Source organism: Silurus aristotelis (assembly GCF_946808225.1).
Source record: "Silurus aristotelis genome assembly, chromosome: 8".
NCBI classification, from domain to species: domain Eukaryota; kingdom Metazoa; phylum Chordata; class Actinopteri; order Siluriformes; family Siluridae; genus Silurus; species Silurus aristotelis.
The window spans coordinates 2242061-2267093 of record NC_139581.1 but is presented as its reverse complement, the minus strand read 5'-3'; the positions used below and the strand labels follow the sequence as shown (position 1 = coordinate 2267093).

General features: G+C 40.9%; 1 protein-coding gene across 4 annotated transcripts; it reads right to left on the bottom strand.

Moving 5' to 3' along the window:
• Positions 1-771: 771 nt before the first annotated feature.
• Positions 772-24902, bottom strand: LOC310729582 (tripartite motif-containing protein 16-like). 4 transcript variants are annotated; one of them, XM_083547959.1, is made up of 9 exons: positions 24262-24902; positions 21837-21932; positions 20923-21156; positions 20583-20742; positions 19311-19370; positions 18334-18393; positions 6964-7023; positions 1417-1476; positions 772-1295 (listed from the first exon to the last, which is right to left on the bottom strand). In XM_083547959.1, exons 1-9 carry the CDS (start codon positions 24829-24831, stop codon positions 778-780), a joined length of 1818 nt encoding a protein of 605 aa, XP_083404085.1. In that variant the 5' UTR covers positions 24832-24902; the 3' UTR covers positions 772-777. The 4 variants fall into 4 exon arrangements, with proteins under 4 accessions (XP_083404085.1, XP_083404086.1, XP_083404087.1 ...); XM_083547960.1 differs by lacking the exons at positions 6964-7023; positions 18334-18393; XM_083547961.1 differs by lacking the exons at positions 18334-18393; positions 19311-19370; positions 20583-20742 and adding an exon at positions 9594-9747.
• Positions 24903-25033: the final 131 nt, after the last annotated feature.

Here is a 25033-nt window from a genome sequence, read left to right as displayed (position 1 = left end):
TCCTACCACTCGTGTTCCCCGTACTTCCATGCTCCTGGCTTCGCTTCGGTTGAAGCACTCACGATAAGTTTGCTTTTGTAGGTTTAGCCTCAATAAAGACATTGTGGTTTACTCCTGGTTTCTGAAGCCTGGTCTATATCCATGACAGAAGATCCGACCCAAAACATAACCTACCTCGATGGATTACCAACCCGCGGCAATCACGGATCCTTTCGAGGTACTCGTTGCTGCACTCAGGGAGGCATTTCCACCAGCTCCAGCTCATGCTAGTGCCCTCCTATAACCCGATGGCATTTCCGGCTTCCTACTCCGGCAAAGTGGCTGAGTGCAGCGGCTTCTTGCAAAGTGTCAGCCTCTACATCAAGGGCGTCGCACCGCCGGCGGGCTTTGACGAGGCCGTCGCACTGCCACCTGGCCATGACGAGGGCGCCATCAAACCCCAGAGTCCCTCCGAAGGTGCCGTCGCCTTGTTCTCGTGCCGAGGGCATAATCGCGCTCTAGAGTCCTGCCGAAAGCGTTTCCTCCTGGTTTCTGACGCCTGCGCTTTTTACTGAGTTTGTTGCATAGAATATAAAGGAGCATTCATGTGCCTCAAAACCCAAAAAAGACTCAGTGTTTCCACACTTTTTACAGGCCCTGTAGATTTCTAGCTATTTTTCTGAATCAGATAATCACTTAAATATATTGTTGTTGGATATTAAATTTTGTTCATGCTCATAGAAGAGCAGCAGACTAAGAGAACAGCACAGTTCTGCACTGCTATTAGAACATTTTATTTTAAAATAAATTCACAGTTGAGTCATAAGAACCAATACAAAATCCAGCGTATAGAGGCTGAGTGAATTTGGTGTGGACTCTGTGGAGGAGCCTCATCGTATCAGAGACGCTGTAGAAGGACAGAGTTCCTGCACTGTGATCCACATACACTCCTATTCTGGTGAATGCTGGACCTTGGAGCTCAGTGTTAATGCTGTTGTGACAAAAACAAACAGAAGAGAAAAAACACACCAGACTCCAAGACTGAGTGTTGTATCCAAACAAACTCTCATCACCTTCTCCTTTTCTGCTGATATCTTTATATGAGACTAATATGGCCACATCACCGCTCCACTCCACCTCCCAGTAACAGCGTCCACACACACTCTCTTTACACAACACCTGAGACCAGTAGTCAAACCTCTCTGGATGATCAGAGTATTCTTCTTCTGTGATGATGCGCTTCACCACTGTGTTGTTCTCAGACAGAATGAGTTGATGATGTGCCGTGTTGGGATCCAGAGTCAGATTACAGAAATCTATAACAATAAAATGTCCACAGGTTAGATACTAATCACGGTGTGTGTGTGTGTGTGTGTGTGTGTGTGTGTGTGTGTGTGTGTGTGTGTGTGTGTGTGTGTGTGTGTGTTTTACACCTACATTGCAGAAATTCATCTTTATTCTTTGGTTGTGGGGGTAAACTCTTCTGAACTGCTGCAGCTGTAGAGACAAAGAGACAAAATGCACATGACAATAGAAGAACTTACAGCGCTCATGGCAGTTGCTTTAACACAGTTGTTAATCAAACATGTAGGATTATGTTTAATTAAAATATATCTATCAATAACCCCGAATTCTAGAAAAGAGAATGCACTGATTTGCATATATCATAAAGCCATATTTTTTTCACAGAAGAGCATGGAAAACATATCAGATGTTGAAATTTTGAAGAGAAAATATCAAGTCATTTTTATTTTTTTATAAAAAAAATCTTAAATTAAAATTTTATAAAAAAAAAAAGATTTTTTATTATTATTATTATTATTTTTATTATTATTATTAGAGGGACAGTGCATATAGGACGTTTTGGAGACAAGGTAAGGGAGGCGATTGAGATGGTTTGGGCATGTGCAGAGGAGGGACATGGGGTATATCGGTAGGAGAAAAAATAGGCAGTAAGATGGGCAGAGCTTCACATTGAACACGTGAAACAATTTGAGAATAAATCAAATTGTGAACACTCATTATCTATAGTACATAATATAATCAAAAGGTTCTGGAGAAATCTTTGTGTGCAAGTGGCAAGGCTGAAAATCAATATTGAATGCCTGTGATCTTCGGGCCCACAGGCAGCACTGCAATAATAACAGCCATCTATAATAGTAAACAATCGAGTCAGGTGCCCTGTGTTCAGCCCCTTGTACAGCAAATCACAACAGTGGTGGAGAATACGTGCTTTAAACACACACCAGAAAAAAAATCACCCCACCCAAAACATTTATCCATTTTTGAAACACCTCCTGGAGAATAACCCACACCAACAGAGAGTTGAACCTGGTCAAAAGACTCTATCCTTCCACGCAAGAGCTACTGAAGCTGCAAAAGTGGTGGCCCAATCCCACCCAGGAAGCACAGCACTTCCTCACAAAAATGACCGTAAGCTATGATACAGAAGAATTTATACACTCACCAGGCATAACATTATGACCATTGCCTGGTGAACATTATAACACTGATTATCTCTTCATTACGGGATCTGTTAGTCTGTAGGATATATTAGAAAGAAAGGAACATTTTGTCTTCAAAATTGACGTGTTAGAAGCAGGAAAAATGGGCAAGCATAAGGATTTGAACGAGTTTGACAAATTGTGATTTCTAGACGACTGGGTCAGAGCATCTGCAAAACTGCAGCTCTAGTGGACATTTTCTGGTCAGCAGTGGTCAGTATCTACAAAAAATGGTCCAAGAAAGGAACAGAGAAACTGGCTACAGGGACGTGGGCGGCCGAGGCAAATTGATGTACGTGGGGAACGAAAGCTGGTCCGTGGTGGTATGATTCAACAGTCAAATAAAATCAAGTTACGTTTATTTCTATAGCACTTTTTACAATGGACATTGTCTCAAAGCAGCTTTACAGAATTTAAGAATTAAAGTGAATGATGTGTGTTTATCCCTGATGCACAGCCTGGGCGACTGTGGCAAGGAATAACTCTCTTAGATTTAATGAAGAAAAAACATTGAGAGGAACCAGAGTCAATTTATGTGAACCATCCTCATTTAGGTGATATCAAGAGTGTGATTATATTCTTTAAACAATACAGAACACTGGAGAGTGAGAACTAACATGAGCACTGGAATGTAAGATTATAAGTAATGTCCTTTCCACAGTCTTATACAGTCATTTGAGATTATGGAACCAGGAGCTACTGAGCAAGTCATAAAATAGCTCAACATTTGAGATCATCATAAATCCAACCCCAGCTTCTCCATGCCAAAGCCTTTAAACACTCAAAGAGGTCCAATGTCACACTATACTAACACTACAGAAAGTGGAATCCAAATGGCGCTGGTACGTCTCTAGATGGTTTGGGATGTTTGCGGGGTTGGCATCTACTTCTTTAAAGGTCCACAATCTTCATGAGGTGGGACAAAACTGGAGCTGGCTCAAGCTCAGGATGCCTTGAGATGGGTAGTGAAAGACAAGCATTAATCATGTGGGTAATCATGGAAAGCGCGGCATCCCTGGCGGAGTGACATCAAGACCAGGCAGGTATAAAAAGCACATGGAGTGAAACCAGCGCTAGCTTCGGAAAAGGGAAGAAAGCACTGCAAGGAGGCAGTGTGTCATGGAGACACAGCGTCTAGTACCCTTGGGGAACCATGGTTTCATACGTAACCTGAAAACATTTTCCATCTGGAACATGGAGCTGCATCAACAATGCTTTGGGCACAGCTAGGTCGAAGGACTGAGGAGCCAGAAGTGGCACTAAGGTCAAGGCTATAAAACCTGACAAAGGTCAGTGGGGTGGACCAGCACAAAGGGTTGCAGATGTCTTGGAGAAAAACTCCAGAGAACAGAGCCTTAGAGGCTGCCACACTCTGATTAGAGTGAGCTCTGACCCCAAAAAGAAGCAGAGGGAGTCTAGAGGACTCATAGAGGATGAAATAGCATCCACAATCCTCCTGCTTAGCGTCTGCTTGTTTGCAGGTAGTCCTTTACTCGAAAGATGAACAGCTGCTCCAACTTCCTACACAGTTCCGTTCTGTGGACGTATGTGTCCAGGTACACAAACCATGGCCTGCCTGGCCACCGTGGGGCCCAGAAAGAAACAGACTTCGTCCCGGTGAACTCTTTCTAGGACTTTAGATAGTCTCTTACTGGAATCAGTCTCTCGAGATTTACCTCTGGTATGCCTAGAGCTGGAGCTATGCCCTGGTGCAGCTCAAGGGGGCCTCCAAGTCCGCAAATCCCTCAAGTCCGCTACAGTCCTGGCGAAAATCGAGGAGGGCACTTGCCGGAGTTGCCGTGTTGGGGCGGGCACCATTTAATGAGGTGCACAATGCTCCTTTCTAGTGGGATCCCCAGAAAGTCCTGTGTCAGGATTTTTTCTCTAAACCTCTCGGTGCCCAGAGGTGTTAGGTTAAATATGGGGCTGCGTCTACTGAGCAGCCCCATGAGAGCGACGTGGGAGGAAGCGTTGGAATGCCACTAACCGCTTTTTTGTCCTCCTGAAATCTGTCAGCAACTGTCAGGGTGAGCTGTAGGTGCCTTACTGTAGACACCATAGACTCTTTTGTAGACCTGAGAGCTAAATCCATCGCACGACAGAGCTTCCGGACTTCTTGGCCGCCCGAGATATCCCCCACGTCTATCTCTCGCAGCAGGTCAGCTTGACAGGCCTCCAACACCACCATGGTGTGCAGACAGACCTGCTGAGGCATAAGCCTTCCCCCCCACTGCCGAGGTAGTTTGAAGGGTCTTGGTGAAAAAAGCCGGGGTTTATTGGGATGATGCAACACCCAGGAGGAGATAGCTATCCAGCGTCTCTTCAACCTGGGGCATAGTCCCATATCCACACTCTTTCAGTCCAAATATATTGGAATATCAGTGTAATATATATATATATATATATATATATATATATATATATATATATATATATATATATATATATATATATATATATATAAAAAATGCCTAAGAGTGCTCGGAGAGAGCGGAGCATTTGCAAAGACATGCGAGCGCAATCTACGCACTCGGCTCCCTCAAGAACTGACCTTGCATGCTCCGCTCCCAAGTAAGCAACAACCAGCCAGAACAAGTGCTTACTCATGATGTTTGCTTTCATTTTCTTTCTTATATTTTTTTTCTGAAAAACACACACAAAGCGCTTCTTAAACAAAGAGAAGCTAGTGCTGGATTCACTCCATGTGCTTTTTATATCTTCCTGGTCATGACATCACCCTGCCAGTGACACTGCGCTTTCCATTGGACTGATTACACACGTGAGTCAGAGCGTGGACAACATGGAAGCGCTCCCAAATCGTTGTTGACGCAGCTCGATTTCCTGAATCGGAAAACCACAATATTAGGCAGGTGGACATAATGTTGTGCCTGATCAGTGTATTTGCATTTAAACGCATCGCCACACAGAAAGGCTGGCCAAAATGTCATTAGGCCCATCTCATCTACACCTTTCTTGCAGAGGAAATCCAAAGAGCCTACTGCAGCATCCATGTGGAATATGCCGCAAATTATTATGTGTTACAGGAGAAAATCTTGGCATGATGTGACCTGTCTCCCACTAAAATTGTGGCTAAATTTCTTCAGAGAACAAAAGTAGAACCAAAAAAAGGTGGCTGCAGCCGGAGACACGTTCCACCACAGAGTAAAAAGCCACGGGTATGTGGGACCCAAAGAACCCCAGTATTTTAACGTTACTCTACTCTTTTTATTTTTACCTTATATTGTATTTCTTCCATGTTTACAAGTTGTACAGTCAAATTCATACTCTGTATGAATGTGTATGTGACAAATACCTTAGAGAATGTTTGTTTTTGTCAGTTGCCGTTTTTCCCGTGCCACCCTGTATTTAAGGACAACTAAGACATTTACTCCTGGCAAGGTTATCTCATCGGCTTACTAAGTCTCTGAGAGTACTCTTGCCATCCTGCCTGTTCCTGTTCCTAATCCTGATCCTGATCCTGTTCCTTTTTTGCTCTGCCTCCCTGTTTAAACAGTTTGGACTTTGGGTAGATTCTGGAATTAGTTTTTACTCTGCCCTTAGCGTTGGGGTTGCCCCGTCCTAAATAGGCAAGCCAAGGACACACCCGAAACACTGTCAGGATCTTCTGGTTTCACAGCGCGCACTTCCGAGGGTCGCGGCGCGCCCTTTAGGGTTGGCGGCCATTCTTGCCATTATTATGACACCCTCTATTTAAGGATACTTGAGACATTTACTCCTGGCCAGATTGTCTTCCTAGACTGTTTTTGGATTTGGTTTAGTCTCTGCCTGCATTGCCCAGTTTCTTTGTGTTAAGACCCTAGACTGTTTTCTTGAACTTTGTTTTTGCTTTTGCCCCATTGCTACTTTTTATTTAAGCCTGCTTTCTATTACCCTCATGGCATCCTGCATTTGGGTCTTTTTCTCACAGTCACTTGTCACTGACAGGTCAAGGCAGAGCCTTGACTTGAACCCTAATGAACATCTCTGGAAAGACCTGAAAGTGGCTGTTCACCAACGTTCCCTATCAAACCTGTCCAGCTTGAAAGGAATTGCCTTGAAGAATTGCAAAAAACCTCCAATCCAATTGAATACTTTCCAAATGTACTTTATATATATATATATATATATATATATATATATATATATATATATATATATATATATATATATATATATATATATATATATATAAAGTATAAACTTTTTTGTTACCTATTGTAAAGTTTTTTTCTGTGGTTACTGCACTGAACAGCTGATCCACTATTTATCACACTGCTATTTATTGTAAATAGAACACTTATGCACTTTCTAATCTAAAAAAAGATATTAACTTGCCATAGCGACACTATGGTCTGCTAGTTCTTAGTTCTTTTGACTTTTGTAGAGTGTGTGTGTGTGTGTGTGTGTGTGTGTGTGTGTGTGTGTGTGTGTGTGTGTGTGTGTGTGTGTGTGTGTGTGTGTGTGTGTGTTTTACACCTACATTGCAGAAAATCATCTCTATTCTTTGGTTGTGGGGGTAAACTCTTCTGAACTGCTGCAGCTGTAGAGACAAAGAGACACAATGCACATGACAATAGAAGAACTCACAGCGCTCATGGCAGTTGCTTATCTATCTATCTACAACCCAGAATTCCAGAAAAGAGAATGCACTGATTTGTATATCTCATAAAGCCATTATTTATTCACAGAAGAACATAGAAAACATATCAAATGTTGAACATTTATAATTTTAAGGAAAATATAAAGTAATTTTTAATATGATGGCTGCAACATGGCTCAAAAAAGTTGTGACGTGACCAGTGTTGGGGGTAACGCGTTACAAGTAACATGCGTTACGTAATAATATGACTTTTCTGGAGTAACGAGTAAAGTAGCGAGTTACTTTATAAATTTACACATTAATATCAGAGTTACTTTAAAAAAAAGTAATGCTAGTTACTTTTTTCAGTTAAATTATTTTGCATAAGAAAATCAATACTGAATTAAAATGAACGTAGTCACGTAGAATCGCGCACTCAGACGTGCGAGCCGCGGGAACAGAAGCTGGTCAGAAGCGGAGATGGAAAACCAGAGCATTACATCACTGTGATGGAAGTGTTCTTATTATTATGAAAAGGTCAAGGAAAAGGAAAAAGGAATAATGGTTAAGTGTAGATTATGTGTTGGTGAAAAGCTCTTGTCAACTGCAAAAAATACCACTTAAAAAAAAAAACATCTGCATGCAAAGCACAGCACTACAGATGTGTGTGTGTGTGTGTGTGTGTGTGTGTGTGTGTGTGTGTGTGTGTGTGTGTGTGTGTGTGTGTGTATAATGTTGAATAAATGGAAATGGAGACAGAGATATAGAAAAGTTTTTTGCCGACATCTGCAGCTCTATGGACTGCTCAGAATAAAAGTTCTCCGTGGGAGACACATGTACGACGCCATCACGCGGAGAGAGAGAGAGAGAGAGAGAGAGAGAGAGAGAGAGAGAGAGAGAGAGAGAGAGAGAGAGAGAGAGAGAGAGAGAGAGAGAGCAAATTCACAGCTCATTTGCTCTTTGTGGGAAGATAAACTGCCACGGTCACTGATAATAGCGTGAACTTTGTAAAAGCGTTCAGAATGTTTCAAGCTGATGATGAAGCAGAGAATGATGTAGACGAGGACGAGGTGATATTTACGGAATTGCACGATGTTTTACGAGATGACAGAGAAAGGTATGTTCTCCCTCCACATCACCGGTGTGCAGCCCACACCCTTAACCTTATATACACGAACGATAGTTACATTCCTGACGGCGAAGGCAGATTGAAAAGCAGTGTACAGAAGGAAACTGTTTCCAGTGCGACTGGAAAGTGTTTAGCCTAATATAACTGATTTCTTAATGCCAATTATCTATATTACACCTGTTACACCTGTAAGGCCTGAAAGATATACAAGTAATGCAAAAGTAACGCAAAAGTTATATAACGCATTACTTGTCATAAACTAAGTAACGTAATTATTTACTTTTTTGGAGAGTAACTCAATATTGTAACGCATTACTTTTAAAAGTAACATTGCCCAACACTGGAAGTGACAACAAAATGTCTAGAAAAGTAAGTGTTAGTAAAACGAGGCAGCTGGAGAAACAATTTTGCAACTCAATCGCTTCATTGTTAAAATGTCACTAAGATGATTTCATATAAATAGTGTATCTTAGAGGTGCAAAGTCTCTCAGAAGTAAAGAAGCGTTCATTTTGTCCTCAATATTGACGTGTTAAAAGCAGGGCAAGTATAAAGATTTCAGCGAGTTTGACAAATTGTGATTTATAGATGACTGGGTCAGAGCATCTCCGAAACTGCAACTCTTGTGGGCTGTACAGTGGTCAGTGTCTATCAATAGTGGCAACCAAGGCACATTAATGCACATTGGGAGCGAAGGCTGGTCCGTGTGGACCACAGCAGACGAGCTACTGTAGTTCAAATTGCTAAAGAAGTCAGGACAGGTCAGGACTGTTTTGGCAGCAAAAAGGGGACCAACACAATATTAGGCAGGTAGTAATAATGTTATGCCTGATCAGTGTATTTGCATTCTAACGCATCGCCACCCAGAAAGGCTGGCCGAAAGGTCATTAGGCCCATTTCATCTACATCTTCTTGCAGAGGAAACCCAAAGAGCCTACTACAGCATCCCTGTGGAAAATGCTGCAAATTATTACTTGTTACAGGAAAAAAATCATGGCTAATCTTCCAACATCTATGCACAGTATATTGTATATTAATATATGTACATATATTATTACCTACTGCACCTTCTGTACATTATTTATCTTCACCCCTGTATACATGGACCTCACACCCTTCTTTATCACCCTGCTATTTATTGTAAATAGGCAACTTATTCACTTTTGGTTGGTTTTGTACATGTACCGAGGTACCTTGCACAATGGGAATAAAGTTGAATCCAACCTAATCTAATCTAAAAATAAATAACCTTGCCACTAGAGACACAATGGTCTGCTAGTTTTTAGTTCTATAGACTTTTTGTAGTTTTTTATATATGTATATCTAATTTCTATTTATTTTTTTTTGTTCCTGTAACATATCACTTTGTTTCTATGACAAAAAAATAAATGTTTGCTTCTTTACCTTGTGGAAGAATTTTGCTGAATTCCTTCTGACAGAGTTTCTCAACTTCTTGTTTCAGATGTGAGAGAGATTTCTGCAATCCATCAAATGAGAGATTGACAGTGAAGCTGGGTAACTCGTAAAGTCCAGGAGAAACACAGAGAAACAGGAAACTCTACAGAGAGGAAACACATCATAGAGAAGGAGAAAAGTGTAGGAGAGAAACAAATGAATCTCAGACTGAATTAGACCAAAGACACACCAAAAATGACTTTCATTCATCCCATACAAATATTAGCAATGTGGTTTTCTTTCAGATTACACCTAAACCTGACTGAAAATTCATTATATGCTGCTCCTCACCTTAATCATTTTCACAGTCTGTTTCATCTCCTGCACCTTCTCCTGCTTTTCCTGGATCATCTGCTGGGATTTAATCTGCTCCTCCTTTAGCTCATTTTAAGAGCAAATTAAATATATTTCAATGTCTCTGCATTATAACTGTAGAGAAAGCTGAAATGAAATAAATTCCTAACATGCACATCTTTTTTTATATATTTTGTCATTGATTATATAAGTAACTTTCTTTCGGCTTCTCCCATTAGGGGTCGCCACAGCGGACCATCCTCATGTTTGATTTGGCACATGTTTTTACGCTGGATGCCCTTCCTAACACAACCCTCCCCATTTACCCGGGCTTGGGACCGGCATTAAGGCTTGTGCAACCCTAATGGCTGGGGTTGGTTCCCTGACCGGGAATCGAACCCGGGCCGCAGCGGTGAGAGCGCCGCATCCTAACCACTAGACCACCAGGGGACCGTCGTTGATTTGTGTTGTGTAAAAATTGTGGCAGAAACAACATTGTCGCAAAGTAAAAACATTGCTGCCCAATACTTCTTAATATCAATATGCACTACTGCATTGTCACGTTCTGTGGGGTTTTTTTTGCACTGCTTATCCACCATGCATTTTTGCACAATCCATAACTTGGTTATCACCACATTACTGTATATTCCACCCATATTTATTCTGTCTATACTGTATCATACAACATTGATACTTACATAATTACATCATGTCATTTGAGCATGTTATCAATTTCAATTCATTTTTATTTGTATTGCGCTTTTAACAATAAACATTGTCTCAAAGCAGCTTTACACAGATAATGTGGTGATTAAAAGTGAATATGTTCTTTATAAGTAAGTTTGTCCCTGATGAGTGAGCCGGTGGCGATTATGGCAAGAAAGAACTCTGTACATCTACCTTGCACATTGACAATAAAGTTGAATCTAATCTAATCTAATCTAATTAGATTTTCTGTTAAATTTGGTCTCAATATCAATCTCTCTCCCCACAAGTGAAGTTTCCGCATAACAGGGCTGTAAATCAACCAACGCAAATGCAAGCAATGCAATCCAAAAAAACTCAAAACAAAACAGATTACCTTTCAAAGACATTCTCTCTCAGTTACTTTCCCTCTCACAAGGATCACAGCTACTTCCTCACATCATTCTTTACTACAAAAGTCACAGACAACTAAATAATAAAATCCCTCAGAAGCTGCCATGATCTATTTCCAGTTGCACACTGTAGCTGCTCACAGTCCTGTTGAAGTCCTGCAAACGGCACACGCAAACACAAAACCACTGGGTTTTAGCTTTATTAATGCTGCATCATGGATACATAAAGTTGCAAAAGGATCAAGACCTGCGGAAATGCACTGTTGATTTTTGGGTCTGGAGCAATTCAAATCTGTTTCAGTTCAGACCACTCACCAATAGAATCGTAGGCATATTATGGATGTTCCAGATGTTATAAATTATACAGTGTACTCATAAATAATTCCAAAATACATAAAATGAATCACCTAAATGGAAAATATACCTATATATAAATTGAAAAGATTTTTTAGATAGCTTTTACCTGTTTTTCAGTCCTTTCTGCTTTTGCTGCAACAGTATCATGACCTTTGTGTTTATCCATCGTACACAAGTAACAGATGAAGCTTTGGTCAGTACGACAGTAGATCTCAATCAGTTTGTTGTGTTGAAAACAAAACCTTTCTTGGAGATCTGCACAGGCTTCAACTAACTGGTGCTGCTTAAAAGCCTAAGACTGATAATGAGGTTTAAGATGTGCTTCACAAAAGGAGGCTTGACACATTAGACAGGACTTGATGGCTTTGCGTTTTTACCCAGTGCAGGAATCACAGTCTACATCTTCAGTTCCAACATCAGACTGGGCAGGAGAACCAGCTTGGAGTACATTCTTCATAAGTTTCCCTACAATGTTGTATAAATTTTTGTTCTTGCGTAGAACAGGCCTTGGGGTGGAAGAATCTCTACACCGAGGGCACCTGTAGATGTGCTTTCCATCATCCTCATACGAGCATTCATTAATACACACCTTACAGAAACTGTGGCCACAATTTAGAGTCACAGGAGTCATCAGGAGATACAGACATTCTGAACAGTTTAACTGATCTTGATCCATTGAAACGTCGCCAGCCACTTTTCTGTACTCACACACCCAGTATAAACAAGAGATTTCCAAAGTTTTATTTTCTCTGCAATGAGCTTCCTGAGTCTGTGCACTGAAGAAAAAGCTAGAATAGGTGTGGCCTTATAGAAAGAGGAAGTTTAGTCTGTAAAATGAGAAGAGGCATTTCTTAGTAAATGCAGGGGTGAACATTATTGAAATAACTCCAACGGATGTTACCCAATCACTGAGGTGCACACAACAAAAGCTAAGGATATCTTTTCAAAGTTTTTCCTTTCTTCTTTTATCCTTCCATCTTTTATTTTCTTTGACCTGTATTTTGCTCTTGTTTATTTGGGAAACCTCCTGTGCTTTCCTGTGGTGGCCAAAGTCAGCATTGCCCATGATGAACTCCCTGGTTTGTCGACGGTTCTTCTGAAAGATCATCTTTATCTAGTTACAATTTCGCTCCTGATGGGCTTGATCCCTTACAGGATCTCTCCACACCCAACTATAGGCTATAAGGGATCAGTACATGGTTTGATAAGGATGAACATCCTGAACTATCATTAAAAAAAAAACAACCAGGGAAAGGTTTTAGAAAACCAATTCAATTCTATTTAATTCAATTTAATTCAATTTTATAAAATGTAATTTATTTATAAAATATTAGGTGGAGGTGGACCTGCATCAAGAATCAGCTTGAGCCTTTTCCTGTTTGCAGTGGTGATGGACAGGTTGCTGGACGAGGCCAGACAGAAGACTCCATGGACTATGATGTTTGTGGATGATATTGTGATTTGTGGTGAGAGTAGGGAGCAGGTTGAGACGAGCCTGGAGAGGGGAGGTAGACGCTGGAGAGAAGATGCGCATAGTGGTCTTCAATTTAAGATTACTTCATCCAGACCTCATTCATAAAAATAAACTCCCAGCCACACACACGGTGTCTGAGAAATGCTCAATAAATCACAGCTGATCTCGTTCACAGCACACAGCCTGTTCAACAAACTGCCGTCAGGCAGGCGCTACCAGATTATTCATTCCAGAACCAACAGGCTGAAGAATAGAGTTTTCCCTCTGGTTATCAGAATCATTAACTCTAGTAGTTTAAGTCTCATTAAGTCTCACTGCAAATAACATCTGCCAACTGACTCTGTTACATTTAATACATATTTGCACTTTTCTGTTTCACACACTGGGACTGCACACTTAATTCTCATAACTCTATTTACAATTTATTAGTTATTATACATGTGTGAATGAGTCCTTTTACAAGATAAAATAAAAGGCTAATACACGCATGTTTCAATAAAAACAAAAACAAAAACTAAATGGTAAGTAAATAAAAAAGGTTTTGTCTGGCATATTCATAGAAATCTCTAAGATATAATAGAGAAGAATAATTGTTCAATCAAAAGTCTGTATAAAGATCATCCTTTTATAATGAAAATGCTGTTTAAGATTAAATACAGTTTAAAGACTGAGAGATTACACAATTTGTCAAAAGTGTGGAAACACCAAGTCTTTTGTGGTTTTTGAAAGACGTGTGCATGTTCCTTTTGTTTCTATGCAACAAACTCGGTAATGTAACAGTATGAAGATTTCCTTAAATCACCTACACCTGTTCCCCATTACCTTTTCCCTTTATAAGGTCCCGATTCTACCCCACTCACTGTCTGATCTATTCGTTGCCATGATAGATCTACCAGACTTCCTACCACTCGTGTTTCCCATACTTCCATGCTCCGGGGTCCGCTTCGGATGAAGCACTCACGATAAGTTTGCTTTTGTAGGTTTAGCATCAAAAAAGACATTGTGGTTTACTCCCGGTTTCTGATGCCTGGTCTATATCCATGACAGAAGATCCGACCCAAAACATAACTTACCTCTATGGATTACCAACCTGCGGTTACTCGTCGCTGCGCTCTGGGAGGCATTTGCACCGGCTCACCCGAGCGCCCTCATATAACCCGATGGCATATCCGGCTGCCTACTCCGGCAAAGTGGCCAAGTGCAGCGGCTTTCTGCGAAGCCTCAGCCTCTACATGGCAGTGGAACCCTGCCAGATTCTCCACCAAACGCTCAAAGATCGTGTTCCTAATCTCGCTACTGTCTGGGAAGGCTCTATCCTGGGAAAGACATCCTTTGTGCATACTACCTTTTCACCAGGCACTTCGCTGGGGTGTTTGGGGTGGCAACGGCTGACCACTACTACAGCCCCCACTGGTTTGGGAAGGCCCTGAACCAGACCGCCGACGTCAGGGGGTGCCAGAGCCTGGCTATCCAGCTTTTTACCAGGAGCCCGGGTTCCAGTCTGTCTGTTTTGGCAGTCTACCTAATCCCCAGTCTCCAAGCCCCACTGGGGGCATCGTCCAGCCGTTGGTCTTCGCTGGGGGTGCCGCTCAGTTCTGGAGATCCACTGGGCGTATTGCTTCACCTGTGTTTTTTTTTCTGTGGATGCCGCTCCACCCCAGAGCCCCGACAAAGACGTTGTTTCGCTCCTGAGCCCCGCCAAGGCTAATGTTCCACCCCCGGGCACCGACAAGGGGCGTCGCACAGCTGGCTGTCCACGTCAAGGGCATCACACCGCCTCCGGGCAGCGATGGGGATGTCGCAGCAATGCCTGGCCGCGACGAGGGCGCCATCAGGCCCCTTGTCCAAGACCCCTCCACCCACCCTCGACCGGTGGGGAGACCCTCCTCGGAGTGCCCTGGCCCACCTGGCGAAGGTGGCTTTGGGGCGTCAGGAGCCGCCCCTTGGGGGGGGGGGGGGGTTAATGTCAGGGAACCACCAAGCAATGCCTCCCTTAAAGGCTCTAACTCTTACTCAGCCTCTCCCTGCTCTAATCACCTACACCTGTTCCCCATTACTTTTCCCCTTTATAAGGTTTATCAATAAATACATTGTGGTTTAATCCCGGTTTCTAACGCCTGGTATATATCCGTGACATTTTTTCTGTTTTACACAAGTTCTTCTGATAGAGACAAAAATGTCCTGTTTGGACTCTTGAGTGTTGTGTGATTCTTAAGTGTTTTTGTTTTTTACTAAATATATTGCATAGAATATAAAGAAGCATGCATGTGCCTCAAAACCCAAAAAAGACTCAGTGTTTCCACACTTTTTACAGGCCCTGTAGATTTCTAGCTATTTTTCTGAATCAGATAATCACTTAAATATATTGTTGTTGGATATTAAATTTTGTTCATGCTCATAGAAGAGCAGCAGACTAAGAGAACAGCACAGTTCTGCACTGCTATTAGAACATTTTATTTTAAAATAAATTCACAGTTGAGTCATAAGAACCAATACAAAATCCAGCGTATAGAGGCTGAGTGAATTTGGTGTGGACTCTGTGGAGGAGCCTCATCGTATCAGAGACGCTGTAGAAGGACAGAGTTCCTGCACTGTGATCCACATACACTCCTATTCTGGAGGACGCTGGACCTCGGAGCTCAGTGGTAATGCTGTTGTGACAAAAACAAACAGAAGAGAAAAAACACACCAGACTCCAAGACTGAGTGTTGTATCCAAACAAACTCTCATCACCTTCTCCTTTTCTGCTGATATCTTTATATGAGACTGATATGGCCACATCACCGCTCCACTCCACCTCCCAGTAACAGCGTCCACACACACTCTCTTTACACAACACCTGAGACCAGTAGTCAAACCTCTCTGGATGATCAGAGTATTCTTCTTCTGTGATGATGCGCTTCACCACTGTGTTGTTCTCAGACAGAATGAGTTGATGATGTGCCGTGTTGGGATCCAGAGTCAGATTACAGAAATCTAAAACAATAAAATGTCCACAGGTTAGATACTAATCACGGTGTGTGTGTGTGTGCGTGTGTGTGTGTGTGTGTGAGGGTAAACTCTTCTGAACTGTTGCAGCTGTAGAGACACAGAGACAAAATGCGCATGACAATTGAAGAACTCACAGCGCTCATGGCAGTTGCTTTAAGACAGTGTGTTCATCAAACATGTAGGATTATGTTAATAGTAGGATAAAAATATATCTATCTACAACCCTGAATTCTAGAAAAGAGAATGCACTGATTTGCATATCTCATAAAGCTATATTTTATTCACAGAAGAGCATAGAAAACATATCAGATGTTAAAAATTTACCAGTTTAAGGAAAATATCAAGTCACTTAAAATTTTTTATAAAATATCTTACATTTAAATTTAATTAATTTTTTTTATTATTATTAGAGACAGTGCATATAGGACGTTTTGGAGACAATGTGAGGGTGGTGAAATTGAGATTGGTTTGCAGAGGAGGGACATGGGGTATATCAGTAGAAGAATGCTGAGGATGGAGCCACCAGGAAGGAGGAAAAGAGGAAGACCAAGGAGGAAGTTTATGGATGTGGAGAAGGAAGACATGCAGATAGTTGGTGTAAAAAAGGCAGATGTAAAAAAAAAAACACATGGGTATGGAGACGGATGATCCACTGTGGCGCCCCCTAATGGAAAAATCCGATTGTCCCAACTTTCCCAACTTTTTTTGAGACCTGACAACAAAATGTCTGGAAAAGTGAGTGTTAGTAAAATGTAACAGCTGGAGGAATATTTTGCACATCATTAGGTTCTTTGGTAACATATCACTAAGATGATTAGGTATCTTAGAGATGCAACGTCTCTCAGAAGTAAAGATGAGCAGAGCTTCACCAGTCTGTAAAAGAACTGCCTTTTCAAATTGTGAAACAATGTGAGAATAAATCATATTGTGAAGACGGGGCCGCACAGAAAGTATTCATAACTTACATTATTTTTGTTTTATTTATTATCTGATTCTGAACGATGTTTTATTTTTTTTAATTACCGGATTTTTATCTGTCTATGACTCACTCTTGATGCAGGTCATGATGCCTCTGTCATGTGTCTTACCTCCATCCACCACCTTCTTAAAGGTGCTACTCTGGCCGCTAACACATAATACATTACCGCTGAATACAAACAAGCAAACAAAATGAACAAAAAAACAACACAGTGGATTTAGGATTATTATTATTATATTTAGAAAATATCATTTTATTTTGTTGTATTTATCCGCCACACCTTTAATGCCGGTCTGTGAAAAAATTGCCCGACATTAAACCGGTCCGTGAAAATATTGTCTGACATTAATCCGATCCATGGCGCAAAAAAGGTTGGGGACCACTGATCTATAGTATATAATATCAAAAGGTTCTGGGGAAATCTGTGTGTGCAAGTGACAAGGCTGAAAATCAATATCAAATGCCTGTGATCTTTGGGCCCACAGGCAGCACTGCAATAATAACAGCCATCTGTAATGGTAAACAATCGAGTCCAGTGCCCTGTGTTTTGCCCCTTTTACTGCAAGTCACTACAGTGGTGGAGAATACGCGCTTTAAACACACACCAGAAAAAAACACTCCACCCAAAACATTTATCCATTATTGAAAATCCACCTGGAGAATAAGCTACACCAACAGAGAGTTGTAAGCGATGATACAGAAGAATTTATACACTCACCAGGCATAACATCATGACCATTGCCTGGTGAACTTTATAACACTGATTATCTCTAAATCACAGGATCTGTTTGTGTGTAGGATATATTAGAAAGGTAGTGAGGTGAACATTTTGTCTTCAAAATTGACGTGTTAGAAGCAGGAAAAATGGGCAAGCATAAGGAGTTAAGCGACTGTATTTGCGTCGTCGCTAAACAATTATTTTTGTCCTATATTGTATTTCTTCCACGTTTACAAGTCGGACAGTCAAAAACATACTCTATATGAATGTGTATGTGACAAATACAATTTAAATTTAAATTAGATAGATAGATAGATAGATAGATAGATAGATAGATAGATAGATAGATAGATAGATAGATAGATAGATAGATAGATAGATAGATAGATAGATAGATAGATAGATAGATAGAGTACAAGTCATTAGTTTAGACTTTAGTTTATTATATATTAAAACGGAAGACATCCGAAGTTTTACCTTGCTACATAAAAATGACCCTAAACACACAGCCAAGACCACACAGGAGTGGATTAAGAACGACTCTGTGAATGTTTTAAAGTGGTCTACATCTACCATGCACAATGACAATGAATTTAAATCTAATCTAATTAAAAAAATTTGATATAAAAAAATAACCTTGCCACTAGAGACACTACGGTCTGCTAGTGCTCAGTTAATTTAACTTTGTGTGTGTGTGTGTGTGTGTGTGTGTGTGTGTGTGTGTGTGTGTGTGTGTGTGTGTGTGTGTGTGTGTGTGTGTGTGAGTGTTTTACACCTACATTGCAGAAAATCATTTCTCCTCTTTGGTTGTGGGGGTAAACTCTTCTGAATTGTTGCAGCTGTGGAGACACAGAGTCAAAATGCACATGACAATAAAAGAACTCACAGCACTCATGCCAGTTGCTTTAAGACAGTGTGTTCATCAAACATGTAGGATTATGTCTATGTCTTTTATTCACAAAACATAGAAAACATATCAGATGTTGAAAAAATTTACCATTTTAAGAAAATTATAAACTAATTTTTAACATGATGGCTGCAACATGTCTCAAAAAAGTTGGTACCTGACAACAAAATGTATGGAAAAGAGAGTGTTAGTAAAACGAGGCAGCTGAGGAACAATTTTGCAACTCATTAGGTACATTGGTAACATAAACCTAAGATGATTTTGTATTATTAGTATATCTTAAAGGTGCAAAGTCTCTCAAAAGTAAAGAAGCAATATATTTTGTCCTCAATATTGACGTGTTAGAAGCAGAGCAAGTAAAAGCAAGTTTGACAAATTCTGATTCATTGATGACATTTTGCTTTCCCTCTGGCCCTTGTGCCTTGCTGGGGTGGCTTCCCAACCTCAGCCCTGCTGCCTGGCTGAGGGTATCTCCCTGCTCTCCTGACCTGCCGAGATCATGGCTCTGCCTTTCTGCCCTGCCAAGCACACCCCCCAGCCTGTCTCTTCGGCCAAGCTTGGTCCAGGTCAGGTCCGAGGCGGAGCGGCGCCCTCTATGGAGGTCCGAGGTCCTTACTTCCCAGAGACAAGGGCAAAAGAGGGCCGTAGAGGGGGGGTACTGTCAGGGTCTTCCGGTTTCACAGCGCACACTTTTTTTTAGGGTCGGGCGGCCATCTTGCTGTTTTTCCCTCGCCACCCTGTATTTAAGGATACCTGAGACACTTTTGTTACCTAATGTAAAGCTTTTTTCCTGTGGTTACTGCCCTGAACACTTTTGACTTATTGTGTGTGTGAGTGTTTTACACCTACATTGCAAAAAATCATCTTTCTTCTTTGGTTGTGAGGGTAAACTGTTCTGAACTGCTGCAGCTGTAGAGACACAGAGACAAAATGCACATGACAATGGAAGAACTCACAGCGCTCGTGCCAGGTGCCACCCTCTACTCTTCTCTCTTCTTACTCCATAGAGACAAGGGCAAATCAGGGCCATCTGGAGAGGGCTGGGGGGGGGGGGGTTTAGTCTCTGCCTGCATTGCCCTGTTTGTTGGTGTTACGACCCTGAACAGTTTTTTTGGACTTTGTTTTTGCTTTTGCCCCATTGCTACTTTTTATTTAAGCCTGCTTTCTATTACCCTCGTGGCATCCTGCATTTGGGTCCCTGTCTCTGAGTCACGCATCACTGACAGGTCCAGCCAGAGCCTTGACTTGAACCCTAATAAACATCTCTGGAGAGACCTGAAAGTGGCTGTTCACAGACGTTTCCTATCAAGCCTTTATGGCAGTTGCTTTAAGACAACAGACTACGTGTGTTCATCAGATACGTAGGATTATGTCTAATTAAAATATATCTATCTACAACCCCGAATACAAGAAAAGAGAATGCACTGATTTGCATATCTCATAAAGCCATATTTTATTCACTGAAGAGCATAGAAAACATATCGGATGTTGAAGCAGACAAGCTTCTGTAGTTCAAATTGCTGAAGAAGTCAGGACAGGTCAGGACTGTTTTGGCAGCAAAAAGGGGACCAACACAATCTTAGGCAGGTAATAATATTTCCTATATATGCCTGATTGGTGTCCATAAAGTTATGCCTGATCAGTGTATTTGCATTCTAACGCATCGCCACCCAGAAAGGTAGGAAGATCCTAAATGCCACTTGTTAAAGGAGAAAATTATCTCCCAACATCTATGTACAGTATATTATTACCTACTGCACCTTCTGTACATTATTCATCTTCACCCCTGTATACATGGACCTCATACCCTTCTTTATCACCCTGCTATTTATTGTAAATAGGCCACTTATGCACTTTTGGTTGGTTTTGTACATGTACCGATGTACCTTGCACAATGGGAATAGAGTTGAATCCAATCTAATCTAATCTAAAAACGAATAATAATAAATAACCTTGTCACTAGAGACACAATGGTCTGCTAGTTCTTAGTTCTATTGACATTTTGTAGTTTTATGTATATCTATATCTAATTTCTAAACCTATTGCAAATTTTTTTTGTTCCTGTAACATAAAATTTCCCTTTGTTTCTATGAAAAAAAAAATTAATGTTTGCTTCTTTACCTTGTGGAAGAAAGTTGCTGAAATCCTTTTGACAGAGTTTCTCAACTTCTTGTTTCAGATCTGTAAGAGATTTCTGCAATCCATCAAATGAGAGATGTTGATTGACAGTGAAGCTGGGTAACTCGTAAAGTCCAGGAGAAACACAGAAAGACGGGAAAATCTACAGAGAGGAAACACATCATAGAGAAGGAGAAAAGTGGAGGAGAGAAACAAATAAATCTCAGACTGAATCAGACCAAAGACACACGTGATCAGGAACATTTATTGTTGCTGTAATTAGCTGTTAGGAGGAAACTTTGTGAGGAACAGCGCCCTCTGTTGATCAGACTGTGAGTGTTACCTGGAGGAAGTGGATGTGATCGTGTGTGTGTGAAAGCTGCTCCAGATCATTGACTCTTTTCTGAAGATCAGCAATCTCCTGCTCCAGTTGCTTCAGAGGTTGTTCAACTCGATTCAGTTCAGCTTTCTCCCAATCTTTGATCATTACCGTCACCTCCAAGCGCCTTTTCACCATGGAGCGGATCATCTCATTAAAGATCTTTTCACTGTCATCTACTGCTGCTTGTGAACACTTCTGTTGGGAGAAACACTCAATGTTGATTCATTTAAAGATCATTTTAAAGCTGAAGCTTTAAACATTTATGTTCCCCTGGAAGTTAAACTCTACTGAACAGCTCTGGGAAAGAACCAATTCATGATCACAGCCACACAAATATCCAAGCTGACTGAAGAAGTGAACATATCAGTGATCAACCACAAGACCGTGCCTCCACCAGGACCGCTTGAGAACCTAGTTGAATGGGACGGTTACAGACCTGAATAACAATGCTGAATCCCATGACCAGATCCAAGACCTAGAGGGCGACCCATGATTAGAATGGTTCTTATAGTGACCCCTATGGGTGGTGTTTTGTTAGATCCATGGAGAGCTTTAGCTCCCAGAAACCTGCAGATCCTACAGACATGGCCACTGCGGACTACATCGGCAAAAACGCTGACAGACTTACATTTGCTAAGTCACCTTGCTTCTAATAAAACATAGCTGTCCGTAATTACACACACACACACACACACACACACACGCGCACACACACACACACACACACACACACACACACACACACACACACACACACACAATCTTGCCAGCTTTAAAAATGACTTTCATTAATCACACACAAATATTAGCAATGTTGTTTTGTTTCAGACTACGCCTACATACTGACTGAACATTCATTATATGCTGCTCCTCACCTTAATCATGTCCACAGTCTGTTTCATCTCCTGCACCTTCTTCTGCTTTTCCTGGATCATCTGCTGGGATTTAATCTGCTCCTCCTTTAGCTCATTCTAAGAGCAAATTAAATATATTTCAATGTCTCTGCATTATAACTGTAGAGAAAGCTAAAATAAAATAAATTACTAACATGAACATCTTTTTTATATATATTTTGTCGGTAATTTTAGACGAAGCATCGCGTCGATTGTATAGGTGTTGTGTAAAGATTGTGACAGAAACAACATTGTCGCAAAGTTAAAACATTGCTGCCCAATACTTCTTAATTCCTAATATCAAAATACACTTGAAGTGAATATTGTCACTTTCTGTGGGGTTTTTTTGCACTTCTTATCCACTATGCATTTTTGCACAATCCATAACTTGTTTATCATCACACTACTGTATATTCCACCCATATTTATTCTGTATATACTGTACCATACAACATTGATACTTAAATAATTACATCATGTCATTTGATCATGTTATCACCGACATCTATGCACAGTTTATTGTATATTTCTATATATACATATATTATTACCTACTGCACCTTATGTACAGAAGTATCTCTGTATCTCTGTATATATGGACCCAATACCCTTATTTATCATACTACTATTTATTGTACAGACCCTGACAAAAGTCTTGTCGCTTGTGTACAAATTGACCTGAAGTGCCGCTGAAATAAATTTCTTTTACAAGAAATGGCTCATTTTAATCCCAACAGCTTTTGTAATAATGTTTCAGTGCAAAACGAAACTGTCAAAAAGTATTCTAATATTCACAGCTTGGTAAAGCCCATTGAGTCAATTTTTGCAAGACATAAGTGTTGTCGCCTTGTCATATGAGCTTCACCTCTGACTAATAATGGATCAATTAGGTCTCAGGTGTGTATGAAAAAAACCCCAGTACACTGGATCTTCACATCAAATGCAACTAGACCTCTGCAAACATGCCTAAGATTCACCCTGAGACTAAAGTTTTGATTATCAAGAGGCTGAAGACCAGATCCACTGCTGATGTGGCAGACACCTTCACTGTGTCTCAGCGTCAAGTACAGAGGATAAAAAAGATTTGAAGAGACTGGAGACGTTCTTGACAAGCCCAGGTCAGGCAGACCCCTCAAGACAACGGCTCGAGAGGACCGTTTGTTGGCTCAAAAATCCAAGACCAGCCCATTTTCCACTGCAGCAGAGCTCCACGAGACCTGGTCACCTGAAGTCCCTGTGTCAACCAGAACAGTTTGTCAGATTCTGTCTCGAAATGGCCTCCATGGTCAAATCAGTGCCTGGAAACCAGCACTAAACAAAAGACAATTGAAAATCGGTGTGGCATTTGCCAAGGCCCACAGCCTGTTTTTTCAGATGAATCTTCTGTTGAATTACACCACAGTCGCCGCAAATATTGCAGGAGACCTGCTGAAGCCTGCATGGATCCGAGATTCACCCAGAAGTTTGGTGGCAGAAAAATCATGGTCTGGGGTTACATCCAGTATGGGGGTGTGCGAGAGATCTGCAGGGTGAAAGGCAACATCAATAGTCTAAAATACCAAAAAATCTTAGCTACCTCTTATATTCCCAACCATAAAAGAGGCCAAATTCTGCAGCAGGAGCACATACTTCCATCTCCACATCAAAGTTTCTCAAGGCGAAGAAGATCAAGATGCTCCATGATTGGCCAGTCCAGTCACCAGACATGAACATCATTGAGCATATGTGAGGTAGGATGAAAGAGGAAGCATGGAAGACGAAACCAAAGAATATTGATGAACTCTGGGAGGCATGCAAGACTGCTTTCTTTGCCATTCCTGATGACTTCATCAATAAATTGTATGAATCCTTGCCAAACCACATGGATGCAGTCCTTTAAGCTCATGGAAGTCATACAAGATATTAAATTTGGATCTCGCAGCACCATTACTTAATATGCTGACATATTTTTGTAATTGCAGGAAATTTGTACAATTCCTGTATAGGCGACAAAACTTTTGTCTTGCCAATAATAAATTTTTAAATAATAAAATCCCTCAAAAGCTGCCATGATCTATTTCCAGTTGCACACTGTAGCTGCTCACAGTCCTGTTGAAGTCCTGCAAACGGCACACGCAACCACAAAACCACTGGGTATCAGTTTTATTAATGCTGCATCATGGATACATAAAGCTACAAAAGGATCAAGACCTGCGGAAATGCACTGTTGATTTTTGGGTCTGGAGCAATTCAAATCTGTTTCAGTTCAGACCACTCACAAATAGAATCGTAGGCATATTATGGATGTTCCAGATGTTATAAATTATACAGTGTACTCATAAATAATTCCAAAATACATAAAATGAAATCACCTAAATGGAAAATATACCTATATATAAATTGAAAAGATTTTTTAGATAGCTTTTACCTGTTTTTCAGTCCTTTCTGCTTTTGCTGCAACAGTATCATGACCTTTGTGTTTATCCATCGTACACAAGTAACAGATGAAGCTTTGGTCAGTACGACAGTAGATCTCAATCAGTTTGTTGTGTTGAAAACAGAACTTTTCTTGGAGATCTGCACAGGCTTCAACTAACTGGTGCTGCTTAAAAGCCTGAGACTGATAATGAGGTTTAAGATGTGCTTCACAAAAGGAGGCTTGACACATTAGACAGGACTTGATGGCTTTGCGTTTTTTCCCAGTGCAGGAATCACAGTCCACATCTTCAGTTCCAACATCAGACTGGGCAGGAGAACCAGCTTGGAGTACATTCTTCATTAGTTTCCCTACCATTTTTTGTAGATTTTTGTTCTTGCGTAGAACAGGCCTTGTCGTGGAAGAATCTCTACATTGAGAGCACCTGTAGATGTGCTTTCCATCAACCTCGTCCGAGAATCCATTAATACACACCTTACAGAAACTGTGGCCACAATTTAGAGTCACAGGAGTCTTCAGGAGATACAGACATTCTGAACAGTTTAACTGATCTTGAGCCATTGAAACGTCGCCAGCCACTTTTCTGTACTCACACACCCAGTATAAACGAGAAAATTCCAAAGTTTTATTTTCTCGGCAATGAGCTTCCTGAGTCTGTGCACTTAAGAAAAAGCTAGAATAGGTGTGGCCTTATAGAAAGAGGAAGTTTAGTCTGTAAAATGAGAAGAGGCATTTCTTATTAAATGCAGGGGTGAACATTATT

What these genes read in the sequence shown, in the direction of transcription:
- LOC310729582 (XM_083547959.1), bottom strand. Translation starts at nt 24,831, where the DNA reads ATGGCTCAAGATCAGTTAAACTGTTCAGAATGTCTGTATCTCCTGAAG. An exon ending in CAGCAACTTTCTTCCACAAG is followed by an intron (nt 19,371 to 20,582) that starts GTAAAGAAGCAA and finishes GTGTCTCTACAG; the next exon opens with CTGCAGCAGTTCAGAACAGT. An exon ending in TAGAGATGATTTTCTGCAAT is followed by an intron (nt 1,477 to 6,963) that starts GTAGGTGTAAAA and finishes TTGTCTCTACAG; the next exon opens with CTGCAGCAGTTCAGAAGAGT.